The sequence below is a fragment of the Meriones unguiculatus genome, chromosome 6 (assembly GCF_030254825.1).
Source record: "Meriones unguiculatus strain TT.TT164.6M chromosome 6, Bangor_MerUng_6.1, whole genome shotgun sequence".
NCBI lineage: Eukaryota > Metazoa > Chordata > Mammalia > Rodentia > Muridae > Meriones > Meriones unguiculatus.
The window spans coordinates 123,368,827-123,396,296 of NC_083354.1; the positions used below are offsets into that span (position 1 = coordinate 123,368,827).

Sequence of the window (27,470 nt, forward strand, 5' to 3'; positions counted from 1 at the left end):
ATCCCTGGCTGTCCTGGACTCATTTTGTAGACCATGTTGGCCTCGAACTCACAGAGATGCACCTGCCTCTGCCTCTTTGAGTGCTGGGATTACAGGCATGTACCACCAAGCCTGGCTCTTCCTTTGATTCCTATTCCTTGTGTACCAGTCTCCTCCTTCTAACCAGACTTGACCCCAGACCCTGCTGGTCTCTGTGTCCCAGCTTACCATCTGGGTCTCTATGGCCCACCTGCTATCATTGCCCTTTTCTTTATTCACTCACCAGGTGCCCCAGCAGGCAGAATGCAGGTGGGTCACAGCACAGTTCTGACTCACATTTTGATTTTTTTCCGTTGGCACCATTCCACAGAATTGTGTCCTTTTTCCAAACATGGAGTGATGTTTTCACTGCACTCTTGTTTATGTAGCTCTCTTTGCCCTTTGCTTTCCAAGCTCAGTGTCTAAAGCTTCCCCTTCTTCCTGGACCCGTTAAAGAATTTATGAAAACGCCCCGTCTGAACTGAACTCTTCTTTTAATAACCTCAAGCAGACTGCAAACCGCTAGTACTCCCTGTGTGATTCCATTCCACCTCATGCAAAATTAAAAGTCATTGACCATCAGCATCTTCTAAGCACGACTCTGAGCCAGTTGCTCTGTAATAATTTCATCCACTTTATCTCACTCTTTCATAGCAAAGGAGCTGGTTGGAAAGACCTTTCCTCAGAGATGAAGCTAAGCCAGAGAGAGACTTACCAAGCTTAAGAGGAAGAACCATGTCTTGAATCTGAACCTATCAAACTCCGAACATTCTTTAATGATCTTGTTATACTCAATGCCTACTATTGGTGTCCATATACTAGACAAAATGGAAGAATACTCCTTTAATCCCTTACATCTTCCATACAATAAATCTTCACTACATCTTTGAGCAAAGGCTTTCTGATCTGTTATGCACATCCAGTTTCAGGTTTTCCAATTTTATCTCATATTGCTTTGTTTGGGCTTTTTTTTTTTCTCTGAGTGTCTTTTGCTAGTATATATGGTTTCAGATTTAGTGTTTTTATGGGTTTGATGTTTGTTTGGTGTGTGGCTGTCAGTGTTCATTTTTCATCTTTTTTAAAAATTTATTTATTTTTATTAATTAGAATTTCTTCACTTTGTATCCCCCATAAAACCCTCCCTCCTCCCCTCCCGGTCCCATCCTCCCTCCCCCTACTTCACGCATGCCCCTCCCCAAGTCCACTGATAGGGGAGGTCCTCCTCTCCTTCCTTCTGATCTTAGTCTATCAGATCACTTTTTAAAATTCTGTTTTGTTTGATTTGTTTTTGTTGCCTTCCTGTTTGTTTCCTGAAGAGAAAGAAAAGGAAAAGGCATGGAGTTGAGTGGGTGGGCAGATGAGGAGGACTTGAGAGTAGTTACAGAAAGGGAAAACAGTCAGAATGTAAGGTATAAAAAAAGTTTTAAATTAAGTAAAAAGACTTTGACTAATTGTGCATTGGACTATTGAATAAGAAGGCTGATACACTGATCATGCATTAGGCATATGACTTAAGTCAGTGGGCAAATACACTTAATGTTCACATCCCTCTCTGAAATTCTAGAAAGATTGAGAAGACTAGGGCCAAATGTGACAAAATACTCTATTTTTATTCATTCCACCCAGTCTTCATTTAAGAAGGAGAATTAACCATAAGCAAAGTTATTATGCACATAAGTACACACACACACACACACACACACACATGCACCGATGCACTCTCCATTTGTATTCTCATTCTGTAAACAAATGCAGAGAAGACAGCAGCAGCTTAGAATTTGAAGTGTTTCATTTCAAGGATCCTTCTGAATGGCAGATAGCCACTGTACCTTCTGCTGTCTGTAAAGGAGACAGACAGCCCACAGGGTGAGTGCAGAAACTTCTCATCCACAGACCCAGAGGGGCTAATTAAAAAGAAGGGATTAAGGGAGAGGGGACACAACGATCTTCATGGGAAGGGAAAATAGAATAGATTTCACAGGTTGGTTGGGGTAGGTGGGGAATAGATTTCACAGGTTGAGGAATGGATGAAGAGAATACTGGGAGAAATGAGGAACTGGGAGGCATTTCAGGAGTGCGATAGAAACCTAGAGCAATGGAAATTCATGAAATCTATGAGGGTGACATTAGTGAGGACTCCTCATAATGGGGAAAATGGAGCCTGAACACACCATCCTCTATAACCAGGAAAAGACTTAAGGGGTGGGATTCCGACACCAACCCAGCCACAAAACCTCTGACCTACAGTTTGTCATGCCGGTAGGAGGTACTGGAGGCTAGCGTAACCATCATCAGAGAGACCGGAGAGACTTCATCTAGCAACTGAGGGGAGCAGAGACAGAGTCCTACATCCAAATGTTAGACAGAGTTTGCAGAGTCCTGTGGAGGAGGGGGAGGAAAGATTGGAGGAGCCAGAGGACCCAGGACACCACAAGAACATGGCCCACAAAATCAACTGGTGGGGACTCAAATAGGCCCATGAGACCAGGGAGCCTGTAGGGGGTCTGACCTAGGTCCTCTGAATATATGTTATGGTTATGTAACTTAGTGTTTTTGGTGGATTCCTAACAGTGGTAGCAGGGGCTGTCTTTGTCTCTTTTGCCTGCCTTTGGGACTCATTTCCTCCTACTGGGTTGTTTCATCCAGCCTTGATGTGAGAATATGTGTCTGGTCTTATTGTAGCTTGTTATGCAGTATTTAGTTGATGTTCCTGAAAGGCCTGCCTTTTTCTGACGGGAGGGGAAGCAGGGTGGCTGGGGGGCGGGGCAGGAAGGAAAGGGAATGAGGAGCTCCTGATGACAGGGGAAGAAGGGAAAACTGAAGTAGGGATCTAAAGTATGAGAGAAGAATAAATAAACAGGAAAACCAGAACTTTAAAGGTCACCATAAACCACTGAGTAATGTTGAGCACGTTTCTTCTCCAGGTACCTGTCTTCGTCACAGTTACAGAAATATTTATCTATGCTCTCATCTCTATTTCACCATCCCATTTGAGACTTCCTTCAGATTAACCACTGCCCTAATTGAGAGCAATGCCTCACCCAATAAGGAGACGACATACTCACTGGAGCTCCTCTGGTTTGGGCCCCAGGCAAACAAGAGCCCTATTTGATATGATGTACTCTAGGCTTGACATTCTGCCTCTGTCACTTCCCACACACTCAAACACCCACAGATAATGATGTTCAGCAAGAGGCAGCTTCTTGCTTTTTCATGTGGGAGCTATTTTTGTAAAAAGCATTTTGCAAGGAGAAATGCACAATCAGTATTTTTGAGTTTGGAGGCATCTGAACTGAATGAGATGTGGGGAGGCCCTTCTTGGTCATCGTGCTTTAGTGGTGGTAGAACAATGGAAAGCATGCACAATTCAAGCTTATTGATTTCAAATGAATCTGTTTTTCCCTCTTTTAGGCCAGATGGGGTGTTTGGAAATGGTCTGGAACTTGGGCGATGCACTCTCTCAGACAGGTTCTAGCAATTCCTATGTGATTTGACAATGTCTGTTTTTATGTTATTGTCTTTCTACACCAATTTATTTGACAATGTTGCAATGAAAAGGAAAAGTGTTTGAACTCTAAAAATATCCATGCTGAGAAGGTTGCTAACAAAAATAATTTGGCTTCCCTATAGTAGGGCTAATATGAATAAAAGCTTAATATTAAATTTACTATCCTAATTTTGGTTAGAAACTCAAACTTTTCCTAATCAAGAGAAGAGAACAGAAAGCAGTATCCTAGATTCTGTCTCATAATCTGATAGAAGTATCTTCTCAAAAGGATAAAGGAAGGAAGTGATGTAAGGGGGAAAAGAGGAATGAGTGGAAGGCACAAAGGAAATAAAGAGAATCTTACAAATAAAAGTGTTAGCATAAGGATTAGATTTGTTTTTGTAATGCCAGAGTAAAGAATTGCTTTTTTTTTTTTTTTTCAATGCAGTTTATTCAGGAACATTGAACAATCCTCGGACCCCGGGGAAAGCCAGCCCACAGCTTAAATAGCCTCTGGGTAGCCAACCCAGGCGTGCCACAGGGGCAATGCAGATAGGTCCACATACATGGAAGCAAGCCAGATCCTCGGCCTTAGCCAAATGTGGAGTTGTTCGTGACAGAGAGCACTCACCATCGGGAAGGTGGAAGGCGGAAACCAGCTCCATCTTTAAGGCATAGCATTCCGCAGCTCTCTACAGTTCCCCCTTTTTGTTTTAGACGCATCAGGCATGATCATTCAGGCCTTTACAGCCATTGAAGCAGGACATTCTCCCCAAGCATGGTTGGATACCATAAAAAGCTAAAATGATACGCTCAGGATGCGAGGCTAAGCACTGCACTCAGGGTCAGCCGCTTCGGACCCAGAGAAGAGCATGTCTGATTGCATGCGGGTTGATGCCCCAGGTCCCGCCTCTGAGAAAAAGGTATCGGACGGTCTGATGCTCTTTGGGTGGATGACACCTAAATGAACATCTGTACAAAGTCCCAATTTATTTCTAATATCAGAGATCAGACCTCTACTCTTGCCTGATGCGTCTAAAGAATTGCTTATTGACATGAGTAATTGCAATATAAGAAATCTGTCCTTCAAAGCCACAACCTTATGCGGAATAAAATCTTGAGTACTATTTAACATCTTATTGCAACAGAATCAAGTTCCAGAATGTGAAGTTGTAGGGGGAAAAAAAGGCAGGTTACATCAATTTGTCTACTTTCTTAATTTTGGGTTCAGTTCAGATTACAGAAGTCTGACTTAGCCTGGTGTATGGTTTCGCAAAACAGCTATAGTCAGTGCTGAAGTTATCTGTATAAAGTATGACAATCATCCTTTGCCACAATCCGACCATTGTTTTCTGAAGACAGAACACAATCTTATCTGAGAATAGGGCCCTGATTTTGAAATAATGCAGAGAGAAGAGGGAGGACAGGTATTATGAAGACAGAAAGAAAAATTGGAGTCAGGGCCCATTGGGAAGGAGAGGTGTAATCCAGAGGAGAGAGGGGTGTGATTTAACAAGCCCATAGGGAAATATTTTATAAGCTAATGTAAAATACATATATAAATACCCTAGTATCAGGCATGGGAAGCCACCCTTTGAGGTGTTGGTTGGTGTTGGGAAGGTGTCCAAGAGACTCTCAACACAATATAGAGGTTATTGTTGCTGCCGTGGTTGCTTTCTCAGAGTTTGGAGATGAGACTAAAATGCTGAAGATGCCATACTCCAGAGGGCTCAAACTGAAGGTATTCTAGAAGCTGCCTCCCTGAAGACTAGCTCCCATAGTATAAGTTTTGTGCCCAGAGGTGAAAGGAATTGATAATCCCACCCACCGGTAAAGCCTATGAAACATAACAATGACCAGATTGGCAAGATGTCCCTAATCATACGATCATGACACTGTTATCTTTGGGGAAGCCAACAGATGTCTAACGGGAATTAAGGACCATTAGATGAGAGGGAATTTATGCAAGGTATTATAAACATAGACAACTATCTGTGGTTGTAAACTTTTGTGGAGGGGATGTAAACTTTAGAACAGAACCTACTACTACCATTCTCCTAAACTAATAACATTTCTAAATGTATTCTGAACACTTATCCTTATAATCATCCTTACTCCTTCTGCTGCATACAAGAAGTATACCTCAGCATCAAAGATAGACACTAACTCAGAGTAAAAGACTAGAAAAAGATTTTCCAAGTAAATGGACCCAAGAAGCAAGCTGATAGAGCTTTGCTAATAACTAATAAAACAGACTTTGAAACAAAATTAATCAAAACAGATAGATAGGGAAAGAGGAGACTTTATATTCATCACAGGAAAAATCCACCCAGATGAAGTTTTAATTCTCAACATCTATGCTCCAAATGCAAGGGCACCCACATTTGTAAAAGAAACATTACTAAAGCTGAAGTCACATATCAAACCTCACACACTGACAATGGGAGAGTTCAGTACTCCACGCTCACCAATGGACGGGTCATTTAGACATGGATAAACAGAGAAATAATGGTGCTAACAGACATTATGAACCAAATGGACCTAACAGATATCTACAAAGTATTTCACCCAAACACAAACGAATATATCTTCTTAGCATCACATGGGACAGTCTCCAAAATGAACTACATACTCAATCACAAAGCAAGTCTCAACAGATGCAAGAAAACTGAAATAACTCCCTACATCCGAACAGATGCAGGATTAAATAACCCCTGTATCCTGTCAGACCACCATGGATTAAAATTGAATTACAACAACAGCCTACAAACTTGTGGAAACCGAACAACCACACTGAATGACTACTGGGTCAAGGCAAAGAATGAAGAAGGAAATTTTAAAACTTTTTAGAATCCAATGACAATGAATGCACAACATAACCAAACTTACAGAATACTATGAAAGCTGTGCTAAAAGGAAAATTCATAGCACTAAGTGCCTTCGTAGAGAAATTGGAAAGATCTCATATTAGCCACTTAACACCACATCTGCAAGTTCTAGAACAAAGAGAAACAAACACAGACAAGAGAAGTAGACTGCAGGAAATAATCAAACTGAGAAATGAAATCAATAAAATAGAGACAAAGAGAATAATAGAGTCAGTGAAACAAAGAATTAGTTCTTTAAACAAACAAACAAACAAAAACAAATCTTTATCCAAATTAACTAAAAGACAGAAAAAAAATCCAAATTAACAAAATCAGAAATGAAAAAGGGGCATAACAATAGACACCAAGGAAATCCAAAGAATGACTAGGTCATACCTCAAAAATCTGTACTCCACAAAATCAGAAAATCTAAATGATATTGACAATTTTCTCAATAAATACCATTTGCCAAAGTTAAATCAAGATCAGATAAACATCTTACATAGACCTGTAGTGCCCAAGGACATAGAAAAGGCCATTCAAAGTCTTCCAACCAAAAAAAGCACAGGGCAAGATAGTTTTAGTACAGAATTTTGCCAGACTTTCAAAGAAGAGCTAATATCAATACTTCTCAAATTATTTCACAAAGTAGAAACAAAATGAACATTGCCAAATTTTATGGGGCCACAGTCATCCTGATACCCAAACCACACAAAGATTCAACAAAGAAAGAGATTTATAGGCCAATTTCCCTCATAAACATAGATACAAAAACACTCAATAAAATACTCACAACTGAATCAAAGAATACATCAAAAAGATTATTCACTATGATCAAGTAGGCTTCATCTATGAGATGCAAGGATTTCAACGTATGAAAATCTGTCAGTGTAATCCACCATATAAACAAACTGAAAGAAAAAAAAAAACATGGTCATCTCATTAGATGCTGAGAAAGCCTTTGATAAACTACAATGCACCTTCATGATAAAAGTCTTGGAGAGATCAGGAACACAAGGAACATACCTAAACATAATAAAGACATTGTACAGCAAGTTGATAACCAACATTAAATTAAATGGAGAGACACCCAAAGCAATTTCACAAAAATTATCTTTTGCTTTGCAACTAAAATACTCTTATAAATGAGTACATAAGATATTTTTTTCTAGATCTGGGGTTACCTCATTCAGGATGATGTTTTTTCTAGTTCCATCTATTTGCCAGAAAATTTTATGCCATTTTTAATAGTTAAGTAATACTCCATTGTGCAAACGTATCACATTTTTTGATCCATTCTTAAGTTGAGGGACATCTAGTTTGTTTTCAGTTTCTGTCTCTTATAAATAAATCTGCTATGAACATAATTGAGCAAATGTCCTTTTGGTAGGATAGAGCACCTTTGGGATTATGTGCAGTAGTGGTATGGGTGAAACTTGAGGAAGATGGATTCCCAATTTTCTGAGATACCGCCCTCTTGATCTCCAAAGTGGCTGCGCTTTCACCAACAATGGAGGAGTGTTCTTGCTGCACATCCTCCACAGCATGAGCTGTCAATTGTGTTTTTGATCTTAGACATTTTGACAGGTGCAAGATACAGTCTCCAAGCTGTTTTGATCGACTTGATGAACATTTCTTTAAGTGATTTTTAGAAATTTGAGATTCCTGTGTTGAGATTTCTGTTTAGCTTGGTACCCCATTTTAATTGGATTATTTAGCTTGCTGATGTCTCATTTTTTGAGTTCTTTATATATATTTTTGTTATTAGCCCTCTGTCAAATGGGGAGTTGGGGAAAATATTTTCTCTTTTTGTAGGCTGCCATTTTGTCCTATCCGTGGTGTCCTTTGCCCTGCAGAAGCTTTTCAGTTTCATGAGGTCCCATTTAGTAACTTTTGATTTTAGGGCCTGTAATATTTGTGTTCTTTTCAGAAAGTTATCTCCTGTGCCAATGTGATTAAGCCTATTTCCCACGTTCTTTTCTATCTGATTCATTGTTTCTGGTTTTATGTTGAGGTCTGTGATCCACTTCAACTGAAGTTTTGTGCAGGGTGATAGATGTGGATCTATTTGTGATCTTCTACATGCAGACATCTAGTTAAGCCAGCACCATTTATTGAAGATGTTTTCCTTTTTCCCATTGTATATTTCTGGTTTCATTATCAAAATTAGGTTTCCATAGGTGTGTGGGTTTATTTCTGCGTCTTCAATTTAATTCCATTGATTCACTTGTCTGATATAATATTTTGTGTTTGGGTGAAATATTTTGTAGATATCTGTTAGGTCCATTTGGTTCATAATGTCTGTTAACACCATTATTTCTCTGTTTATCCATGTCTAAATGACCCGTCCATTGGTGAGAGTAGGGCGCTGAACTCTCCCATTGTCAATGTGTGAGGTTTGATATGTGCCTTCAGTTTTAGTAATGTTTCTTTTACAAATGTGCATGCCCTTGCATTTGGGGCATAGATGTTGAGAATTAAAACTTCATCTGGGTGGATTTTTCCTGTGATGAATATAAAGTCTCCTCTTTCCCTATCTATCTGTTTTGATTAATTTTGTTTCAAAGTCTGTTTTATTAGTTATTAGCAAAGCTCTATCAGCTTGCTTCTTGGGTCCATTTACTTGGAAAATCTTTTTCTAATCTTTTACTCTGAGTTAGTGTCTATCTTTGTTGCTGAGGTGTGTATCTTGTCTGCAGCAGCAGAAGGATGTATCTTGTTTTCACATCCGTTCTGTTAGTCTGTATCTTTTTATTGGGGAATTGAGTACATTGATGTTAAAAGATATCAAAATGACCAAAGAATGTTAATTCTTGTTATTTTGTTGTAGTTGGTGGTGGTGGTAGTGTGTGTTTCTTTGGGTCATGCTGGTATGACCTTTATAAACATGTCCTTCCTTAGGTTAGGACATCTTTCTTCTATGATTTTGTTAGAAACATTTTCTGGGCCTTTGAGCTGGGAATCTTAGGAATAATGGGAATAATCTTTATTCCTATTATTCTTAGACTTGGTCTTTTCATAATGTCTCAGATTTCCTGGATGTTTTGTGTCAGGAATTTTTCTTAGATTTAACATTGTTTTGACTGGTGTGTCTGTTTTGTTTTGTTTTTTAATCATGTCTTCAATATCTGAGATTTTTTTCCTTCCATCACTTGTACTCTGTTGGTTATGCTTGTGTCTGTAACTACTGCTTGCTTACTTATACTTTCTATTTCCAGAATGTTCTCAGTTTGTGTTTTCTTTACTGATTTTATTTCCACTTTCAGGTCTTGAGCAATATTATTTGCTTCCTTCATCTGTCTTTCCCCCCCTTGGGTTCCTTAACATCCTTTAATGATTTTATTGATTTCCTCTACTTTTTTTGTTTGTTTGTTTTTCCACTATTTCTTTAAGGGATTTGTTCATTTTCTCTTAAAAGACATAACATCTTTATAAAGTTCATTTTAAGGTCATTTTGCTTTGGCTGTGTTGGAATATTTATGGCTTGCTATAATGGAATGGTTGGCCCTGGCTATTGTTGATTGAGTTCTTACACTGATGTTTAGACATCTGTATTTAGAGTAATTATAGGTCTAGGTGCAATTTCTGGGTTTGCCTTTGTTGGATGGGTGTTTCCTTCTTTGGTTTCTGTTTTCTCTCTGGTGTTCTGGCTGGAGTGGCTTGTGTTTGAGTAGAAGTTCTCCACCCAAGTTGGAATTTTGATTACCTAGATGGTCTCTGGTTCTGCAGAGGGTTGATGCCCGAGCTGGGGGCTAGAATTTTTGTAATATGTGTGACTTCTGATCTACTGAGGCTCTTCTGTGGTTCAGGATTCTGGCCAGGCTTCTGGTGGAGTAGGAGGCTTCTGCCTGGTTTTTAGTGAGCTGGACTGGTCTCTGATGGAGTAGGAGGCTTATGCCAGGGGTGTGGGCCAGGATATAGTGACTAGGACCAGAGGGATGGTTGGGGTTATATTGGGTGGGCAGGGCTGAGGTGGGGTGGCTTTTCTGGTTTTCAGGAAGCAGGTCTGGCCTGTGGTGAGTGGTTAGGAGCTTGACTGGTCTCTGGGGTTCAGGATTCTGGTCTAACCTCTGATGGGGAAAGAGGCTTCCATGAGAGGTGTGACCTGGAATATAGTGACAAGGAGAGGAGTGGCACTTGTGTTTATGCTAGGCAGGCACTGGCAGAATGGGAGAGGTCTTACCTTGGGGTTCAGGATGTGGGCTTAGCCTCTGGTGGAGTAGGAATGACCCTTTAAATTATTAAGGAAAATGTTCATAGACATTTAACCACATTGTTTGGGAAATAGTAGAATTGACATGAGAGCTTTACAGCTATTAATGATTTTTTCACTACAATGAAAAATTCAGGAATACACACTGTGCTTGTGTAACTGGCTGAGAAGTTCTCGCCCATTCTTCCTGACAAGTGTTATTTACAATCCCATCATGACCCTACATGGTAATCTGCGCACAGGTGACCTCTTTTTCTTACATTCTTGAGATCGAAGTCTTAGAATCTCTCCTACAAAGTCAAGACAAAGTAGTCAGTTCTTGAAAGTTAAATATCTTCTAATTGACAAACACTATTTTATACCATTTTATTTCTCACTTGTTACTAGATTTTAAAGCCTTAAATGCTGATGCTTTAAAAAAAAACAATAAAACTGTGAACACAGCAAAAGAAACTTAAAATAAGCCATATTCATAGTCTCTAGGTGTTCTCAGTATGATGAAAGTATTGTTAAAATCCACTGCTAAGTCCTAGTTAACTCAAATCCTAATGGGAAAATTTTCAAAAGCTTACCCTCTTAGGATAATTCTTTACATTTCATTGCCAATTAGCAGATCACATAGTACTTTCATGTGAGGTTAAAATTGTTCGCACTAAACACTTACAATACAAAGACTATGCAAATTTTGGAAAGGATGGTTGAAACGTAAATACCCATTTTCTTCTGTTATTTCACTCTGAAACACATGCTAGAATATTCTGATCTAATTGTGATTACAAGAAAAAAAATAATCCTTTTCCTCTGGGTTGTTAGAGTGAAACAATTTATGTCTACATTCATGTCTAGTTCAGAAGACCTCCTGAAAAATGATTTCTGTTCTTACAACCACAATTTGCCTAAGGTTGAATTCTTAATGAACATTTTGTTTGTCCAAAAACCTTTCTAGAGCATAAAGACTCATGGTGACAGGCCACAAGCTCCAGTGGATCTATTTTATTAAAAAAATAACTGTATTTGCAAAATTTCAGAGATACAAAGTATGAAGAGGATGTCCTAGAGAGAGGCTCTCACTCTGTGCGCTGCAGGCGACTGGTTTATGCGGATTAACATCTTCAGTCTGCAGTACTTGTCACAACTAGATAGCTAAGTTAAGCTGCTGCTATTCACTATGCTTCATACATCCTTCAGTCCTCAATGTCTCTTCCATCTCAGGATCTCATTGATGAGACCTGGCTACATTAGCTGTCATGTTCCCTCAGAGCCCTTTTGACTAGGACAGCTGCTCAGAATTTCCTTGTGTTTTGACAGACTTCTCAAGCGTGAGAAATACTGGTCACCTGTTTTGTGGAATGTCTTTTAAGTGAAATGTGTTTGGTGTTTCCCCTCATTATTGGCCTGACAGTGTGATGTGGGGGAGGAGAGCTCTAGAAATAAAATACTATTTTGAACATCATAGCAAGAAAAAAACCCTGTGGTTTCTCTCCAGTGATATTGTGTTGGTGCCCTGGCTCAGGCTTTGTCTTCAGCCTTTTCTACTGTACGGTGGCTTCTTTCCTTGCTCTCCTCTTTGGAAAGGAGTCAATATGCCCAGCAAGTATTTATGGAGTGGGGAGTTATGCTCCAAATCCTTCAGGGTCAATTATTCACATAAATTATTTAGTTTAATGGCTATTTTAAATTTCAAATAGCTAGAAGTATTTCACAAATGAAGCATATTACAAAAAGAGAAGAGGAAGGGGAAATTATATGAGGAAGCCAACAATTCAGAGAGTGAAGGGTATATTTCTGGGGATGGTAAGCTGTAAGGCTACACTCTTCAGGAGCAACAAACCATCAGAACACCTGTTCCGTCTGCCCTTTCCCTGCCCACCAGTTCATCCAGAAAAGTAAAGTCCTTGAAGTTTGGAAGGGAAACTGAGTCCACAATCCTTTTACTTTATTCCTGGGATCATCTCGTGGCTGTGACATTGTTCTTCCTGCTGATGCCTGCTCTAGATATTTTGGTTGCCAGATAGGTTTAGAGGCTTCCAGACAGAATTCACTGTGCTTTCTTAGAAGTGGACACAAGTGAATATGCTATGGGAAGAGACATCTTTTACTAAAGAAGTAAAATAAGGTAGAGGATAATTCGTTTACTAAATATTTCCAACATTATCAGTATCGTTAACTAAAGTGGTCTCCTAAAACTCCATCAAGATGTACTGTGTTGCTAGGAAGGGTCTTTCAACCTATATTCTCAATGTTTGAGAGACTGAAATAAGTTTGATTGGAAATTTGAGGCCATTCTAGTATTCATAGTTGGACCCAGTCTCGGAAAATCAATCATCCAAACACCTAAACAACAATAAGATCTACTTATGGACATGTTATTTATTTCTCCTCCCCTATTTTCCTTGACCTTGCTGCTGCGCTGAGTTTGAAAACCACCCTCTTGCCTTGGGTAGTTATTGATGCGTAATAAACCATACCAACATTAAAAAGCAATTGTTTATTCTCTATGGGGCGTTCACCTATGCGAGGTTCAGACAGGTATCTCTGCTTCCTATGGAGACAGCTGGGTGTTACTTTCCAGTACGTGCCTCATTCTCAATCCATCATTGTAGCTGTGGTATTGTTTGACCACTTAGTAAATGGTTTACATTAGTAAAAGGGTAAAAGACTAGGATCTTGTCCTTGAAGAACGAGACTAAGAGCTGGCCACCTTTTGTGTTTGCTTACATGCAATTAATGAAGAGAAATCAAATGAATAAATAACTATGCCCTAGGCAGTACATGAGGATTTGGGGTCAGTGATACAGCAATGTAGGTTACCGTGCACTGAAATATTCTCTTCTTTTTGTTAAACCATCCTGTCTTGAGCTTTTCACCTTTCATTGTTTATTTAATTCTTTTTCACTCACCTTCAATACCATATACAGGGTGTATGTCAGACTCAGATTCTCTGGGTTTTCTGGATTTGCTTTTGCTTGGAAAGCTCATCCAAGCTCAGATTCCTTGGTACCCCAATAGTCATTTCCAAAAGAGTGACTTACACTACATATTTCCACATTACCATTTGAAATCACCCAAACACATAATTTTTGCTCCGTGTTCCCCTTAAAGCAATATTTCTTCAGAAGACAAAGGTGTACTTCTGACATAAGTAAGTTGTCTGGTAATTATGTAAACTGAAATCCAAGCCACAAGCAAAACCAGCTCCACTAAAATTTACCCTAAGTTTCTAAGTACACAGTATCTCTAAAATAGGCAGTGTTTTAAAAAGAAAGCATACTGATAAGAAGAGTCACCAAGAGCAACCATTTCCCTCCAGAGATCATATGGGTCCGTGAGCAGTATGTTTGCATAGTTGAAGGTGTGTGGTGTGAGTAGCGCTGAGCACTCCTCCCCTCCCCATACATTGGGTCTATCTAATCTAATGGGTATATTGGAGGAAGAAAAATTTTATCTTGTTATCAGGGGAAAGAACTTAACGAAAAGAGCAGAAGCACATAGAAAGATCTCACTTTCTATTATTTAAATAATCCATCCAAAAGCTCTTCACTCAAGGTTTATCCCAAACCATCACCATCATCTCCTCATACAGTCTTTCCAGACTGAGCCAGTGGTATCAGACCCTCTAAACTCAACATAGCACATTTCCAATCCCCCACCAACTATCATCTTTGAAAGCAGAGACACGGCATACTAACGTATAACTTCAGGCATTAAACAGAACTCTGAGCTTGTACTAGGTGTGCAGTAAGTCACGGTAGGTGTGTGTAACCTCTTTCAATCATAGATGCTCAAACTCTATTCTGTAGGCATTATGTTAGGATTCTACACCAGGTTGATCATCTTCGGAATCCAATCCTCTGACAGTGACTTCACAAGTTTCTGATTTTAATGAAAACCTGAGGGAAGTCGTAGAATTCACAGACATTTGCTATCCAGGCTCACATCTTCCAGCTCGTCAAAGACACTGATTATAAAATCCTTGCAACATGTTGGAATTGCAGTTCACCTCATTTGCAAGTGCTTATGTCCTTCTGTCATCATTTCTTCCTGTCTGAAAACCATTTAAATGAAAGCCAGCCAGTGATTTCTATCTGCGATGTGGAGGCTTATACATAACCCTGGAGAACTATCATCCTAGTTTGTATTCAGGTCTGCCTGTTGTCATAGTTACTGATGTACTCAAGAGTGATTTCCCTTCGGAATCACAACCTGTAGACCTTAAGTGAAAATAAGCTGGTTCTTCCTGCTTTCTGTTCTGCTACTCATGAATCAAAACTAAAAACAGAGCAACAATAGCATGGGTGTTCTTTCACTGTCTACACGGTTCTAGCATAGAAAAGGAATAAAAGATACTTAATCCAAGCAAGCACCCGTGATTGAGGTTTCACTCCATTTGCTTATCAAAGATTTGTTGTGTTCCTAGGTGCTGAAGATACTGCCTAGCTTTATAGCCCAAACCCCTGCCCTGTGGGAATCAGGGCATGGCTGTATGTGTGTTCCGGGATGTTTTTCAGTGAGATGTGTACAGCGATGAAGTGAAAGCAGAGCACAGAGGGCCATGGGTTGCAAACGAGTGACATTACATTAAGTCTAAGATGCTGTTGTGACCAAATGAAAGGAAGCACCCATCCTGGCAGTCTTGGATGTTCAGCAGAAGTATTTTCATTCATTCTGGGTATAGAACCTCAATGTGACTCTGCATGAAGGATTCATGGGGCAGTGGGGCGAGGACAGCAGAGCCATTCCACAGTGTGTCGTCTTTCTAGTCTCTGACTCACGCATGTTTTCCTTTCTGTTCTGGCTGCAGAAACTCCTTCACAGACATCCTCCGTGCCATTCTTCTGTCCTTGGAAGTGCTCATTGAAGATCCTGAGCTTCAGATAAATGGTTTCATCTTAATTATAGACTGGAGTAATTTTTCCTTCAAACAAGCCTCCAAACTGACACCTTCTATCCTTAAACTGGCCATCGAAGGGCTGCAGGTACGTTCAACAAAGATGCGGTGTCAGATGTGTTTGCACTTTTCTCTGATTATTGCAACCAAAATATTATCTGTCCAAAATATTATAAACAGAGTAGGAATAAAACTCATCTGTGAGAGTTCCATATTTTTCCTTCAGCCTCAGCCTAAACATTTGTTGCTTTTCCTTAATTAGCTTTCATTTGCATTAGTAACATTAAATTAGTGTTATTTCAGGCACAAATTACCTGCCAGAACAATAATGGCTAAAGCCTGGAGATGTTTGGCTAACTCCATTGAGTTCACAAAATGACAACTGGAAAGTCTCTTCTTCATGTGTTTATCCCACAGAGATGGTTTGGGGGCTTCCCTGGGTCTCCCAGAAGCCCTTCGGAAATGCAGTCTGTAGATCTTTACTTTCCAAAGCGTTCTATGCTGAAGTGTTTGCATTAAAGTAGATTGTTTCCCTGTGAACCAAGGAAGTGGATGAAGCTCACGAGGCAGTTTGTTGTTGTCAGTCTTCAGAACGGGTCTGTTGAGGAAGAGATTTTTGTCTCTAGAGCAATTTTCAGGGAACTTCAGTGCACCCCTCATCTCCCAGAGCAGTGGACCTTTTAAGACCACTGGTTCTCTGGAAAGCAGCTAACTCAGAAGTGTTGCTTGGCATTCTTAGGTGACACGTGTTCAAATACAGAATTAAAGGAATAATTTGGAAGCATTAAAAAAAAATCAGCATAGGAAAATCTCATGTCCCTTCTTAATCTGATAGGAAGATTTACTCAAGGGAGTGACCAGTTACTGTGTAGCCACATAGCAAACTCCAGACTGTGGACACTTCCCAGGTCGATTTCTTATGCTCTTCAGAACTCCAGTTCCACCACTCACAATATCTGAGCACACGGGACTAAGGGCTCCGTTTCTTAAGCAGTGGCCTGTTCTCATTTGGCCTCTGGCAAATAGAGCCCTCACTGGCCTCTGAGAAACACACGCCCAATGCATGGAAATTAGAGCATTAAAATGGTTTCCTGTTTCCCAGGGGAGTAGAGCTGACATTTCGAAGAAGAGCAGCTCATGAATATGGTCCCTGGAACACTAAACTGACCCTGTGTGTTGTAGGCACAGCTTAGTCACTTTTGCATGTCCAGACTGTGTGCAGCATTCCTCCTCAACTCATTCTTCACATTCCCATCAGTTGCCTTCCCTGTGGTTCCTTTCCCTTCCTCCTCTATTCTTAGCCCCTGAATAGAGCTTCTCTCTCTAACCTTTTCTTAAGGGAGATTTTAAGCTTTAAGACTTATCTCATGCTCATAATTAGGCTGGCCATTATTTCTAGGAATTTCTGCAAAGGCTTCTACCTTTCCTCTTAAAACAATAGTTTTAAATATGTAAGTTTCTCTGAATCAGCTTATATTCCTTTATGTGATTTCTTTGCAGAAAAAAAAAATGCCCTTTAGTCAACCCCATGTTCCAATTTCTCTTTCTAAAAAAAAAATGTGTGGCTTATATAGCAGGCCCTTGCTCACCTTACCAGGCAGAGAGAGGCCTTCCTGAGCTAATGTGGGTGAGTGGGTTTTAAAGGTGAAGCTATACACAAAGCTGAGCTATTACTACAGGAAATAGCAGATGAACCTTGGGCGGTCAGAATGAGTCCCATTTATGTCTTTACTGTCTATGTGCCAGGGTCCAAGGTGAATCCCACAGTGCCCTACAGCTCCAGTTAAGAGAGAGCCTCTCCTGGGATGAGGGGAGATTTGTGAGAACAGGGTCAGAGAGGGGAAGAGGTATGTGCTTCCCTGATCTCAAGAGCACTGGGCTTCCTTTCACAGGGCAGGATGAGCCACTCTGATGTGAGAAGGTGTCAGACCATTCTGGATTCAAACTGTTTAAATTGTGGTGCACCTCCTGCATGGGGCAGAAAAATCATGGCCAAAAGGAAGCCAGGATAGAGCACCCTCCTAATGCTGTGACTCTTTAATGTTGTTCCTCATGTTGTGGTGACCCAACCATAAAATTATTTTTGTTGCTGCTTCATAACTGTAATTTTGTTACATTATTAATAGTAATGTAAGTATCTAATATGAAGAGTATCTGATATGTGACCCCAGAGGGTTCACAACCCACAGCCTGAGAACCACTGATCTAGGATGTGGATTGTCCAATACTGTGCTTTTAAAACACATGCTATAGTGGGCACGAAGAAGTTACTGAGGCACCCACAGGCAATTCTGCTCTTGCTCTATAATTGGTAGCCACTCTGTGTGTGTAGAAACACATCACTTGTCATACTGGCTGCCCTCTGTGACATTGGGATCCTTTGGAAACTGTTACCTCTATCTCTCCTAGGGTCCTTTCTTCATCACGGGGGTTATCCTCATCACTAGCTGGCCATGAACCCTTCTGATACCTTAGAATGTTATAACTAGGACCAAACAGAAATCGCTCATTTTTGGTCAACAGCAACAGTTCTGCATAGCTCCCTAATTGTTACCCATAATGGCTCAAGGCACCTTATGCAATAGCACTACAGTGGAGACAAGGACAGCTACACAAGGGCACCATCTGCAACAGAAGAGAAGCAAGACCCCGCCTTCCTTCCACACACCTTGAGAGAGGCTTGAAGAGTCCACGTATCTGCTGGACCCTCAGAGTTTGCAGAAGAAAGAGCCTGTATTCCAACGTGCAAAACTTACCCTGTCTGAGCCCTTGCCTAGGAGCTAGTTGATGGTCTTCTCAGCATAACAGTCAGAAAACTGTGGTGCTTGACTATCTGGTTTGTGATTTAAGCTGTTTACAGGATGAATCTGGGTTTCCCTGTGTCTCAGCCCCTGTAGAATTTAGGGCCCTGGGCTGTGATTCCATTCCTACATTTGTAGGTAACAAATGCAGTAAAATGCATTCCTACTGCATTTGTAGCTAACAAATGCAGTAATTCTAATGGGAAGAAGAAAATGTGTTAGTTCAGATAGTCCTCGGTGAGAACTTAATGTCAGTTTTGGTTGGTCCTGTATCTCCTGTTCCAACCTGGTTCAACAGCCCTGAGTTTCTGTTTTGTTTAATTCTCTATAAAGAGATGTTTAAAAAGATTGCTGAGTATTTCACGTTCTTCTCTCTTGGGCTGACGGGCTATGAAGTTAGGGTTATCATGAAGGGAACTCATGAGATAATGCTTACTGGTCAGCACAAAAAGGGAGGCTTCACGTCTTCTGGCAGGAATCAGTTACTTCCATTGAAGATCTCAGGTGTTCGGAACCTGAAAGGACCCTTCAGATTCAGCCCCAAATTGGAGTCAAGCATCTGGGCAGTAGTGTTTCCATATTGTCCTCTCTCTGTGTGCTGGCTGCCCAAGAAGGGGCTGTGAACATGGTATCCCCATTCTGAGGTTGAGAGACAGCAGCCACCTGAAGTCATTCTCCACATGTCCCTCTCAGTGGCTATCTGTGTGCAGGACATTTGATGCAATACACAAAAGGCATTTGGAATACCCTGCAGCAGGAAACCAAGGGGCATTGCTTTTTCTGGGTCTTTTTCTTGGTTACCCCAAATCCTAATTAACTCAAAATATAGGTGGTACTACGGAGTTTAGTTGTGAGGGACTGGGCTAGCAATTCGATGCAACTTTGGGGGTGTCTTTTAGCAGTATTTCTATACTTCAGAAGGTAATTATTTTGTCTCTGCATATAATTTAAAATCTAGCATGTACGTAAGACATTTGTTACGTGTTTTATAGGTGAATCAATTATGATAATATACAGAACACCGAAGTTTAAATCTTTTCATGTTTACTCATGTACTCAGAAAGCTCGCTGCGTCTTAGTGATGGAGAACAATTGCCACTTGTCTTGGGAGGTATTTACAAAGTGTCTTGTCTTGGATTCAAATATTCATTGTGGGTTTAGAGAATCCTGTTCTTCATTCAGTAGAGGAAACATAAGAAATGTTTGCCATTTTGTTCTGTCGTGCTTTTTCTTTTAGTTGTTTTTTTTCCTTTTATTTGCATGTTCATATTATTATTTCCAGCCAATCTAGAAAGTGTATCAGGTCATTAGCTCTTTGCTCAAAATGTATTGTGGTACTCCTTTTTTAAAAAATTATTTATGTTTATTTTATGTGTACATTGGTGTTCTGCCGCTTGTATGTATATGTGAGGGTTGTCAGATCTCCTGGAAGTGGTGGAGTTACTGACAGTTGTGAGTTGTGTGCTGGAATTGAACCTGGGTCTTTTGGAAGAGCAGGCAGTACTCTTAAACACTGAGCCATCACTTCATCCTGGCACTCCTTTTTGTAGTAAAGGTGTTTTCATAGTATTCAGTCAACTTTGAATCAACATTTTCAACAGGTGTGAGCCAGACTAATGGAAGAACTAGTTATTAATGTGTGTGTGTATGTGTGTGTGTGTGTGTGTGTGTGCGCTGTATACATGTATGTATGTGTATAGAAGACAACTTCAGGTGCTGTTTATTAGATGGTATTCATCTTTTTATTTGAGACCTGTTCTATCACTGGCCTGAAACCCACTCATCTAGAACTCCCTGGTCAGTGAACTTGAGGAATCTGCCTCTCTTCAATGGTGGGGTTTTAAGTGGGTACCAACATGCTTACCTTATTAATATGTGGGTTCTAAGGATTGAACTCATGTCCTTGTGCTTGAAGGCAATTACCTTATCAAAGTGAAGTATTTTCCCAGATCTTTTCTTAAAGCTTCTTAAAGATAACTTTTCAGATCTTAACCCAGGTGGTAGAAGATTCGGAGCAATGCTCAGAACCTTGGCCAACTCAAATTATCCATCTCCTTAGAGACTGTTCTATTATAGCTCTTCAATCCTGCCCCATTCTCTATGTATCCTTTTCTATTTTTCATCCCCCTTTCCAAAATGTGTATGTTTACATATTCTGGGGGATTCCAAAGTGCCAGATTCAATTGAAAGAGCAGACAGACTGTTTGGAAGTCTGTTATGTCACGGGCAACGTGAAAACACCTGAGTGTAAATGAACAGGTCATGCTAAGCTTGGAAATTTGGAAAGGCATCTGTACATCACAATCACAGCAGTAGCTGTCTCCAGTTTGGGCTCCATGTCCTAGGTGTGCATACATTCTGACTTAGGTGTGCATACATTCTGACTCATGTGTTCTTCAACAAAGATGTGGCTCAGATACTCTAATGATGGGACTGCAGGAGATGACAGTATTAACATGGTTTCAAGGAACATTCTTTCTGAGTGAACATGTCAACAGTCTTATCTATGGTTGGTAGACACTCAGGCTTGAGGGTCACTGCTCTAAGGCATGATGTTATAACATAATGCAAGTGATTTTGACATTACATCATCATACTCACCTGTTGGCCAATACCCCACATCACTGTGTCCTCTACCAAACTTTCTCATTTTTGAGCTCTGGAGCACAGACTGAGAGTTAACCCTTCAAACATTTTTAGGTGCTCATGTTGCTGGTATGACCACATTTGGTGTGGGTAAGAGCATAGTCAACTACCTGGGCTTTGCTCTTCTGTCTGCAACTGACCAGCCACTCTCTCTGTGGGTTCCAGTTCTCCATCTGCACAAGGTAGCACATAACAAACTCTTTCTCACATGTGTGTAGCAGAAATTAATGAAAGGTGTTTGTACATAGCCAGTGCTTCATGAATGTCCAATTGGGACTGAAAGGATGAAGAGACCTGGCCTATAGATTCACATGGCTTTAGTGCACTTGTAGAAATAAAATCTGCACTGCCTGGCTCCATACGCCTAGATTTCTGAGCGCTGGACCCCATCAGCTTCATCATTACTCCAAAACAAGGAAGATCCTTATCTATCCGTGGTTAGCATGACTCAGGCCCAGATGGTGTCACCTGCTCAGAGCTGCCTGCTTTTCTATCCCCGTGGTGTGATCTTTTCAATTATCACCCCGTAGTGGGGTGCAAGGGTTAGTCTAGTCCCACCATCTTAACAGTGGGTGATGGGTGGGGCTGAAATCCTCCTTCTCCCTGTAACACGCTGCAACAGCAGCATCTGCAGCATCTTCGACTCTGTGTACTAAAACATGTTAGGAACAGATTGAAGGAAAAGATATTTGCATTTTGGACAAGGAAGCTAATGAATTTGTGTCTCCTACAGTTTGCATGTGTGCTCAGCGAACATGTTTTCTCTAAAGCAAACACTGTTTTACCTCCACACACCGCAAAGCTGTAATTCTGAATTTGTAGTAGCGCAATCTGTTATTATGAAGATACTAGGGAAATAAAACATCTCTTCTAAAGCTCTGCCTTGTTAAGTGTCAATTAAATTCAGGAAGATAATCACGAATAATGGTACCCTAGTGATCCCAATACAGATGGTGTGGCCCATTTAAGATGGTTCCGATTAAATTAAATACTTTTGATGTGCCATACTTTTGGCCTTTTGGACTCTTGTATCCTTCCTTATTTGTATTATTGCAGTTGACTTTTAATTGGTTTATTCAGCCTTTAAAACTTATCTCACCCTCACCCCCTTCAAGCTCATGTCATTGTTTTGGGAGGTTGAAAGACCTTTGGAACATGGGTTCAGTCTAGAAAACATACACTGCTTGGTGCAGGCCTTTGAGTTGTGCTTTATAAACCTAGCCAGTCCTCAATTCTATTGAATCCATGGAAAAACAATTGCTCAGTCTTTACTTCTAGTTAGTCACAAAGGTAAAGAGAGAGCCTCTGACACTGAGCAGGCCATGGTTCAAAGCAAAGCCAGACTTACAAGCAAATGATTTAAAACAACAACAACAACAACAAAAACAACATTCAGAAAGGACTTAAAATACTGAGTGAATAGAATCCCAGGTGAAGAAAACAATATGCTAGGAGCCAGAAATGGTTTCCTGGGCAACGCCACTACCTCAGCTCATTCTTAGCAGGTAAATGTGGAATAGGGGAGTACAGACAGAAGGGAAGAAATCCTAGGCAATGGCAAGACTATAGTGAGAGACAAAGAGGCCAGGTGTAGCTCAGGTGAAGAGGAAATTAGAATTCATTTTATAGCCTGCAGCTCACGAGCACCAGTGAAGACTTTGGTGTATCCATGGTAATCTGAAGTTTTTGGTGACCTTAGAATGTGTTACTGAAGCAAGGTGGCAGGTTTATATTTCCCATGACGATCATTTAGGGCTTTGAGTAAGAAGGGTGTTTTAGTTGTTTTCTTCATCATTATGACCAAAATGTCTGACAGAAGCAACCAAAGGAAGGAAAGATGTATTCTGGTCCATTATTCCTGAAGGAGTCGTACATTGTGGTGAGGATGGTGTGGTCAGGGAGTTTCTCCATCTATTGAAGTGGAAACAGTGGACAATGGCCCCTTAAAACATCTCGGCAGGTGAGAAAGCAGAGGGTGTGAGTGGGACTTGAGCTATGATCGTCAAAGGCCTGCAGTGTACGTATTCTAGACAGATGCCATGTTCCAATGGTCTTACAAGCAGCCAAAACAATAATAGACTCATTATTGGGGACCAAGTACTCATGAGCCTGAGAGCAGGGTGTTTGTTTCACATTGAAGCCATGACAGAAGTTTGCAGGGCTGAATAAACCAACTGGAAATCAACTTCAATAATATGAATAAGACTTTAAATTAGGAGAAATAGGAGTGCTTCAATAACCAATTAGGAAGCAGGATAAGGTAATTTGATTCATAAAACTGTGGAAGGGCAAGGGTCAGGAATGACGTTAAGGTGACGCTGTGAGGCGTGGACAGGTGTGGAAAAGAAAATAGAGCACAGCATTGGTTCTGAGCCTCAGATACAGTGATTGTGCCCACCAAAGGTCCATGTGGTGAAAGTTTTGTCCTATGCTCGGTGACGTAAAAGCTACAATAGATCCTTGAAGAGGTAGAACCTAGCAGGAGTGAAGAGACCACTGGGACACTGTTCTTGGAAGAAATTGGTGTAGCTCCTGTGGGACCTCACTGGGTTGGAGTGCTTTGTTATAAAAGAGCAGGACTGGCATTTCCTGCCCCGACGATTTCCTGTCTTACTGTGGAATATCCTGTCCTCTTCGCTGCCATGATGCTGCTGAGCGATACAGCCAACGGGTTGCTTAGTGGATGGGATGATATGATCACGGACATTCTGTCTCCAAAATTAAACCCAACATCCCTCTCTTTTTTTATATAAAGTATTCTTTCATTATAGTGATGGAAAATGAACTAAAACCATTAGACATGTAACCATAAGATCTTATCAGGTAGTCTAGTGATTTACATTAAGTCTGAGATGAAAAGGAGGAGTTTGGGCTAAATCAATAGATTTGAGTACTTTTTAGTTTTAATATAATTTTTAAATTCATTTCTTTTATATGCGTGACATCTATGTCCTTACATTCTGTGCATTCCTGTCACCTATGTAGGGCAAACGAAGGCATGGGTTCCCCTGGGACTGGAGTTACATACAGATCGTTGTGAGGTGTCATTTGGATGCTGGGAATCAAAATTGAGTCCTCTGGAAGAACAGCCAGTGCTCTTAAGCTCTGAGAAGCCATCTTTTTGGTCCCCATTTTTAATTAAAAATCACTTGATTGTAATGAATTCATAAATAAACACATCACACAGCTAAATTCAGGAATCAATTCAAATAAGCACTTGCCCTGTCCAAACTCCAAACATCTCAGTGAGCCACTGTCCAGTTAGTGTGGATACTCTGAAGCCCTGGAGCTTCTCTTAGTGTTTCACACTTTTGCTACCAATTATATTCTTATGCACTCACCTACCATGAGAAAAGAATAAATTATGACAGACTTAAAACTGGAAAAACAAGTAGCTTTATAGTCTCGTGTCCACTGCCTGAATCATTCATTCCTTATCACCTAATATTTCCCCTGATTTAATCTCCTTCTAAATGTTTATACTCTACCTACACACATATATATATCACAAATATATATATGTATATATATATATATATATATATATATATATATATACACACACATGTATATGTTTATTGCCTGGGATTCTCATTTTAGGGAGAACATACTTTTTTTTGTGAGATTGTGTGACATCACTTACTACACATTCTAAGTCCATCCATTTTCCTGCAAATTTTGTGATTTTCTAGATTTCACAGTATTTGTATCTGAAAGTTTAGGAAAGATAACATTCAGGCAAAACTAAGGAATGGGAGGCAGAAACTGAGAGAATAATACAAGTGAAGAAAGAGTGACATCAATCCAGATGAGGAGCAGCCACAGGGAGGGCAGGAAAGCTGGACCGGGGAGCTGTAAGGATCAACACAGGAGCTGAGAGTGAGGCTTCAAGGAGGATCTTAGTGTGATGCTATGGCTAGGTGTCAGCTAGAAGCTCTGGCTTGAGAGGGGGCTTGAAAAGGAATATAAATTTGTCCATAAACATATCTCACCAGATTACAGGCTCAGGGACACGGAAGAAACCAAAGCAGAAGAAGCAGGAAGATGGAAGCAGAGGAGACATTTTATATCACTTTTCGGACGACAAAGGATACACTAAAGAGAAGCATTAGGTGTCCTTTGTACAACTGCAGAAGTTCAATCTGGACCGAGCATTGGCCTCTGTGAATTGTTTAGTTACAGAATAATAATTTTCGAAGAGTCAGAGAAAAGATCTCTGCCTCTTGTGATTATGAAATGAAGTGTGGAGTGGCTATCCAGGGATTCTGTTCTGAATGTATCCTTGAAATACATCTACAGGAGATGCCATCACAGGTTTCTAGTTCTGTTTATGTCCCCAGGGGAACCAGCATCAAGTCCAAGCAGTACTTGGTATTCCTAAAGAGTCTTTCCCTGCATAATCCATATTCTCTTGAGATTAAACCATGGGTAGAAAAATAGCATCCCTTGCAAGCATTAAGTAGAGTTTTTGTTTCTAAAAGCTAGGAAACCAAGTCAAGCCAAAACAAAGTAGAGTAGAAACAAAGAAGGGAATTTACACAGTACAATTCTGAGCTACAGTGTCCTCCAGGCTCAGCCAGACCTGGCCTTGGAAGATGCCTGGAGAATCAATCTGTCTTTCCTTGCCTGTCTGTCAGTCCCACTGTCTCTGGACCCCCTTCTTTTCAGAAGTGTTTTTCCATGGTGTCCTGCACGTCTGTCAGACCCATGTATAAGAGATCCTTGGTGTCAGCATCCTTTGCAAGATGACGGGGTTTTGCCCAAGCTAGCTACATCTGAAGCATAGTGTTTCAAGATAAAACATTAAATAGATGGTTGGTATAGCAAATCAAGAATCTGTTCTGAATAAGATATGTTTCCATGGAGGCCAACTACAGATCTTGCACTTTGTCATGTTTCTTACCATGGGAGAAAGTGTCCCTTGTGGGAATAAACATGTGAATTAATTTGGGGAAAATGGAAACATTTGTTTCTAAGAAATCACTAAACATTGCTAACCCCCATTTAATTAGTGCAAAGGAAAAAATCAAAATGCAGTTTTTTATATTAGAAGGATCTGCAGATTTGGTTTTGTATGTAAAATATTAATATATAAATTAACTTCACAAAATGTACAGTTCAGGTAAATTTTTAGAAACTGAAAGCAAATAAATAGTTAACAGAAAAGAAAGAAAAATCAAGCCTTGTGACCCAGGAGTACTGAGTATTAAAAATTGACACCAAAGGTAACCACTTTCCTGACTTCAAAAGCACAGATTGGTTTTTATAGGGCACAGTTTAATTCCACATCCCCCATCCCCACCCTCTGCCAAAACCAAATGTGACTCATGTCCAGATTTTCCTATCTCAGTCAAGCAGGCTTCACAATACCGGGTCCTGTCTTGAGTGTGTCATTTTCATAAACGATCTTAACACTCTTTGTGCCTACATATATATTTGATTCAAGAATACAATTAGTCTTGAAACTCTGCAGACAAGAGAAAGGCCATGGTGCATTCCATAAGGAATATTAGGGCAACCACATAGGCTATAGAATATACAGCATCATGAGTATTACAAAATGCCTGCTGTCAGTTACACACTGCCGTTAAGAGATGCTCCATTAGAGCTGATTTGCTCCCATTTTACAAATAATTCTTGCTGATGCATTCTTCACTTAGCATATACACAATGTAGACAATATTAGGAAGTAACAGTTGTCTAGAGGTGTTGCTCAGCAGAACAGAACGTGCTAAGAATGTACAAGGCTCTGGGTTCAAGCTCTACCCTCCAATTCCAGCTGATAGCCAGAGATTCAGCACAAACAGGGTAACTTTATGCTTCTGCGCCTGGAAACCGCAGAGTTCAGACTGTTTTGTTTAGACGCTGCTATTCCAAGGTGCCTGGAGGCCAACAGTGTATCACAGCATCAGATCCCATGTGCACAGCTGTGATCCTAAGCAATCTCGAAGAGTCTGTTACACTCAACCAGCACTCAACCAGGCAGGGACACATGCAGAGTATCAGAGGGGGGTTTGTCTGCTATAGTTACAGTGTGGTGTAAAATGTTCACAGCTCACCTTAGTTCCGTGTGTTTCCTAAGAGTTCCTAGAAACAGTTACCAATCCACTATAAAGACACTGAAAACAGTTGATAGTATAAATAAATAAATAAATAAATAAATAAATAGAACAGTTCCCACACTGCCAGGAAAGCTCTTTAAGGCTTCTTGGAAATGGGTGATCAATTGGCTCCTCTAAGACATGCATGAACCAATAATAATAATGCAGAGAATTGGAATAACAATATGAAATGCCATGTAAATTCAAATTCCTCTCAGAATCATTCATTACACGTTCTGTTACTATGCATAAGGGCCTGGAGTCATCTTTAGCACAGGAAAGAAAGGGAAGAAAGAAGGGATGGAGGTGGGAGAAAAGAAGGGGAGGGAGGATCACCAACAGTGTCCAACACTCTGATGCCTAAGCCAAAACATTTCTGGGCACTAAATGTAAGTGCTTGGTATTTGATGATGCTCCATACACACAGCGCCTTGTTTTCAGTTCCCTGG

At 40.4% G+C, this 27,470-nt stretch overlaps 1 protein-coding gene across 3 annotated transcripts in view; it reads left to right on the plus strand.

Moving 5' to 3' along the window:
- Positions 1-27,470, plus strand: part of Clvs1 (clavesin 1) — a 185,046-nt gene that overhangs the window by 67,544 nt on the left and 90,032 nt on the right. For all 3 annotated transcript variants that reach the window (XM_060385972.1, XM_060385974.1, XM_060385973.1), the window contains one exon: positions 15,387-15,561. In XM_060385972.1, the coding sequence (XP_060241955.1) occupies positions 15,387-15,561 (175 nt within the window). The remainder of the gene's footprint in view (positions 1-15,386; positions 15,562-27,470) is intronic.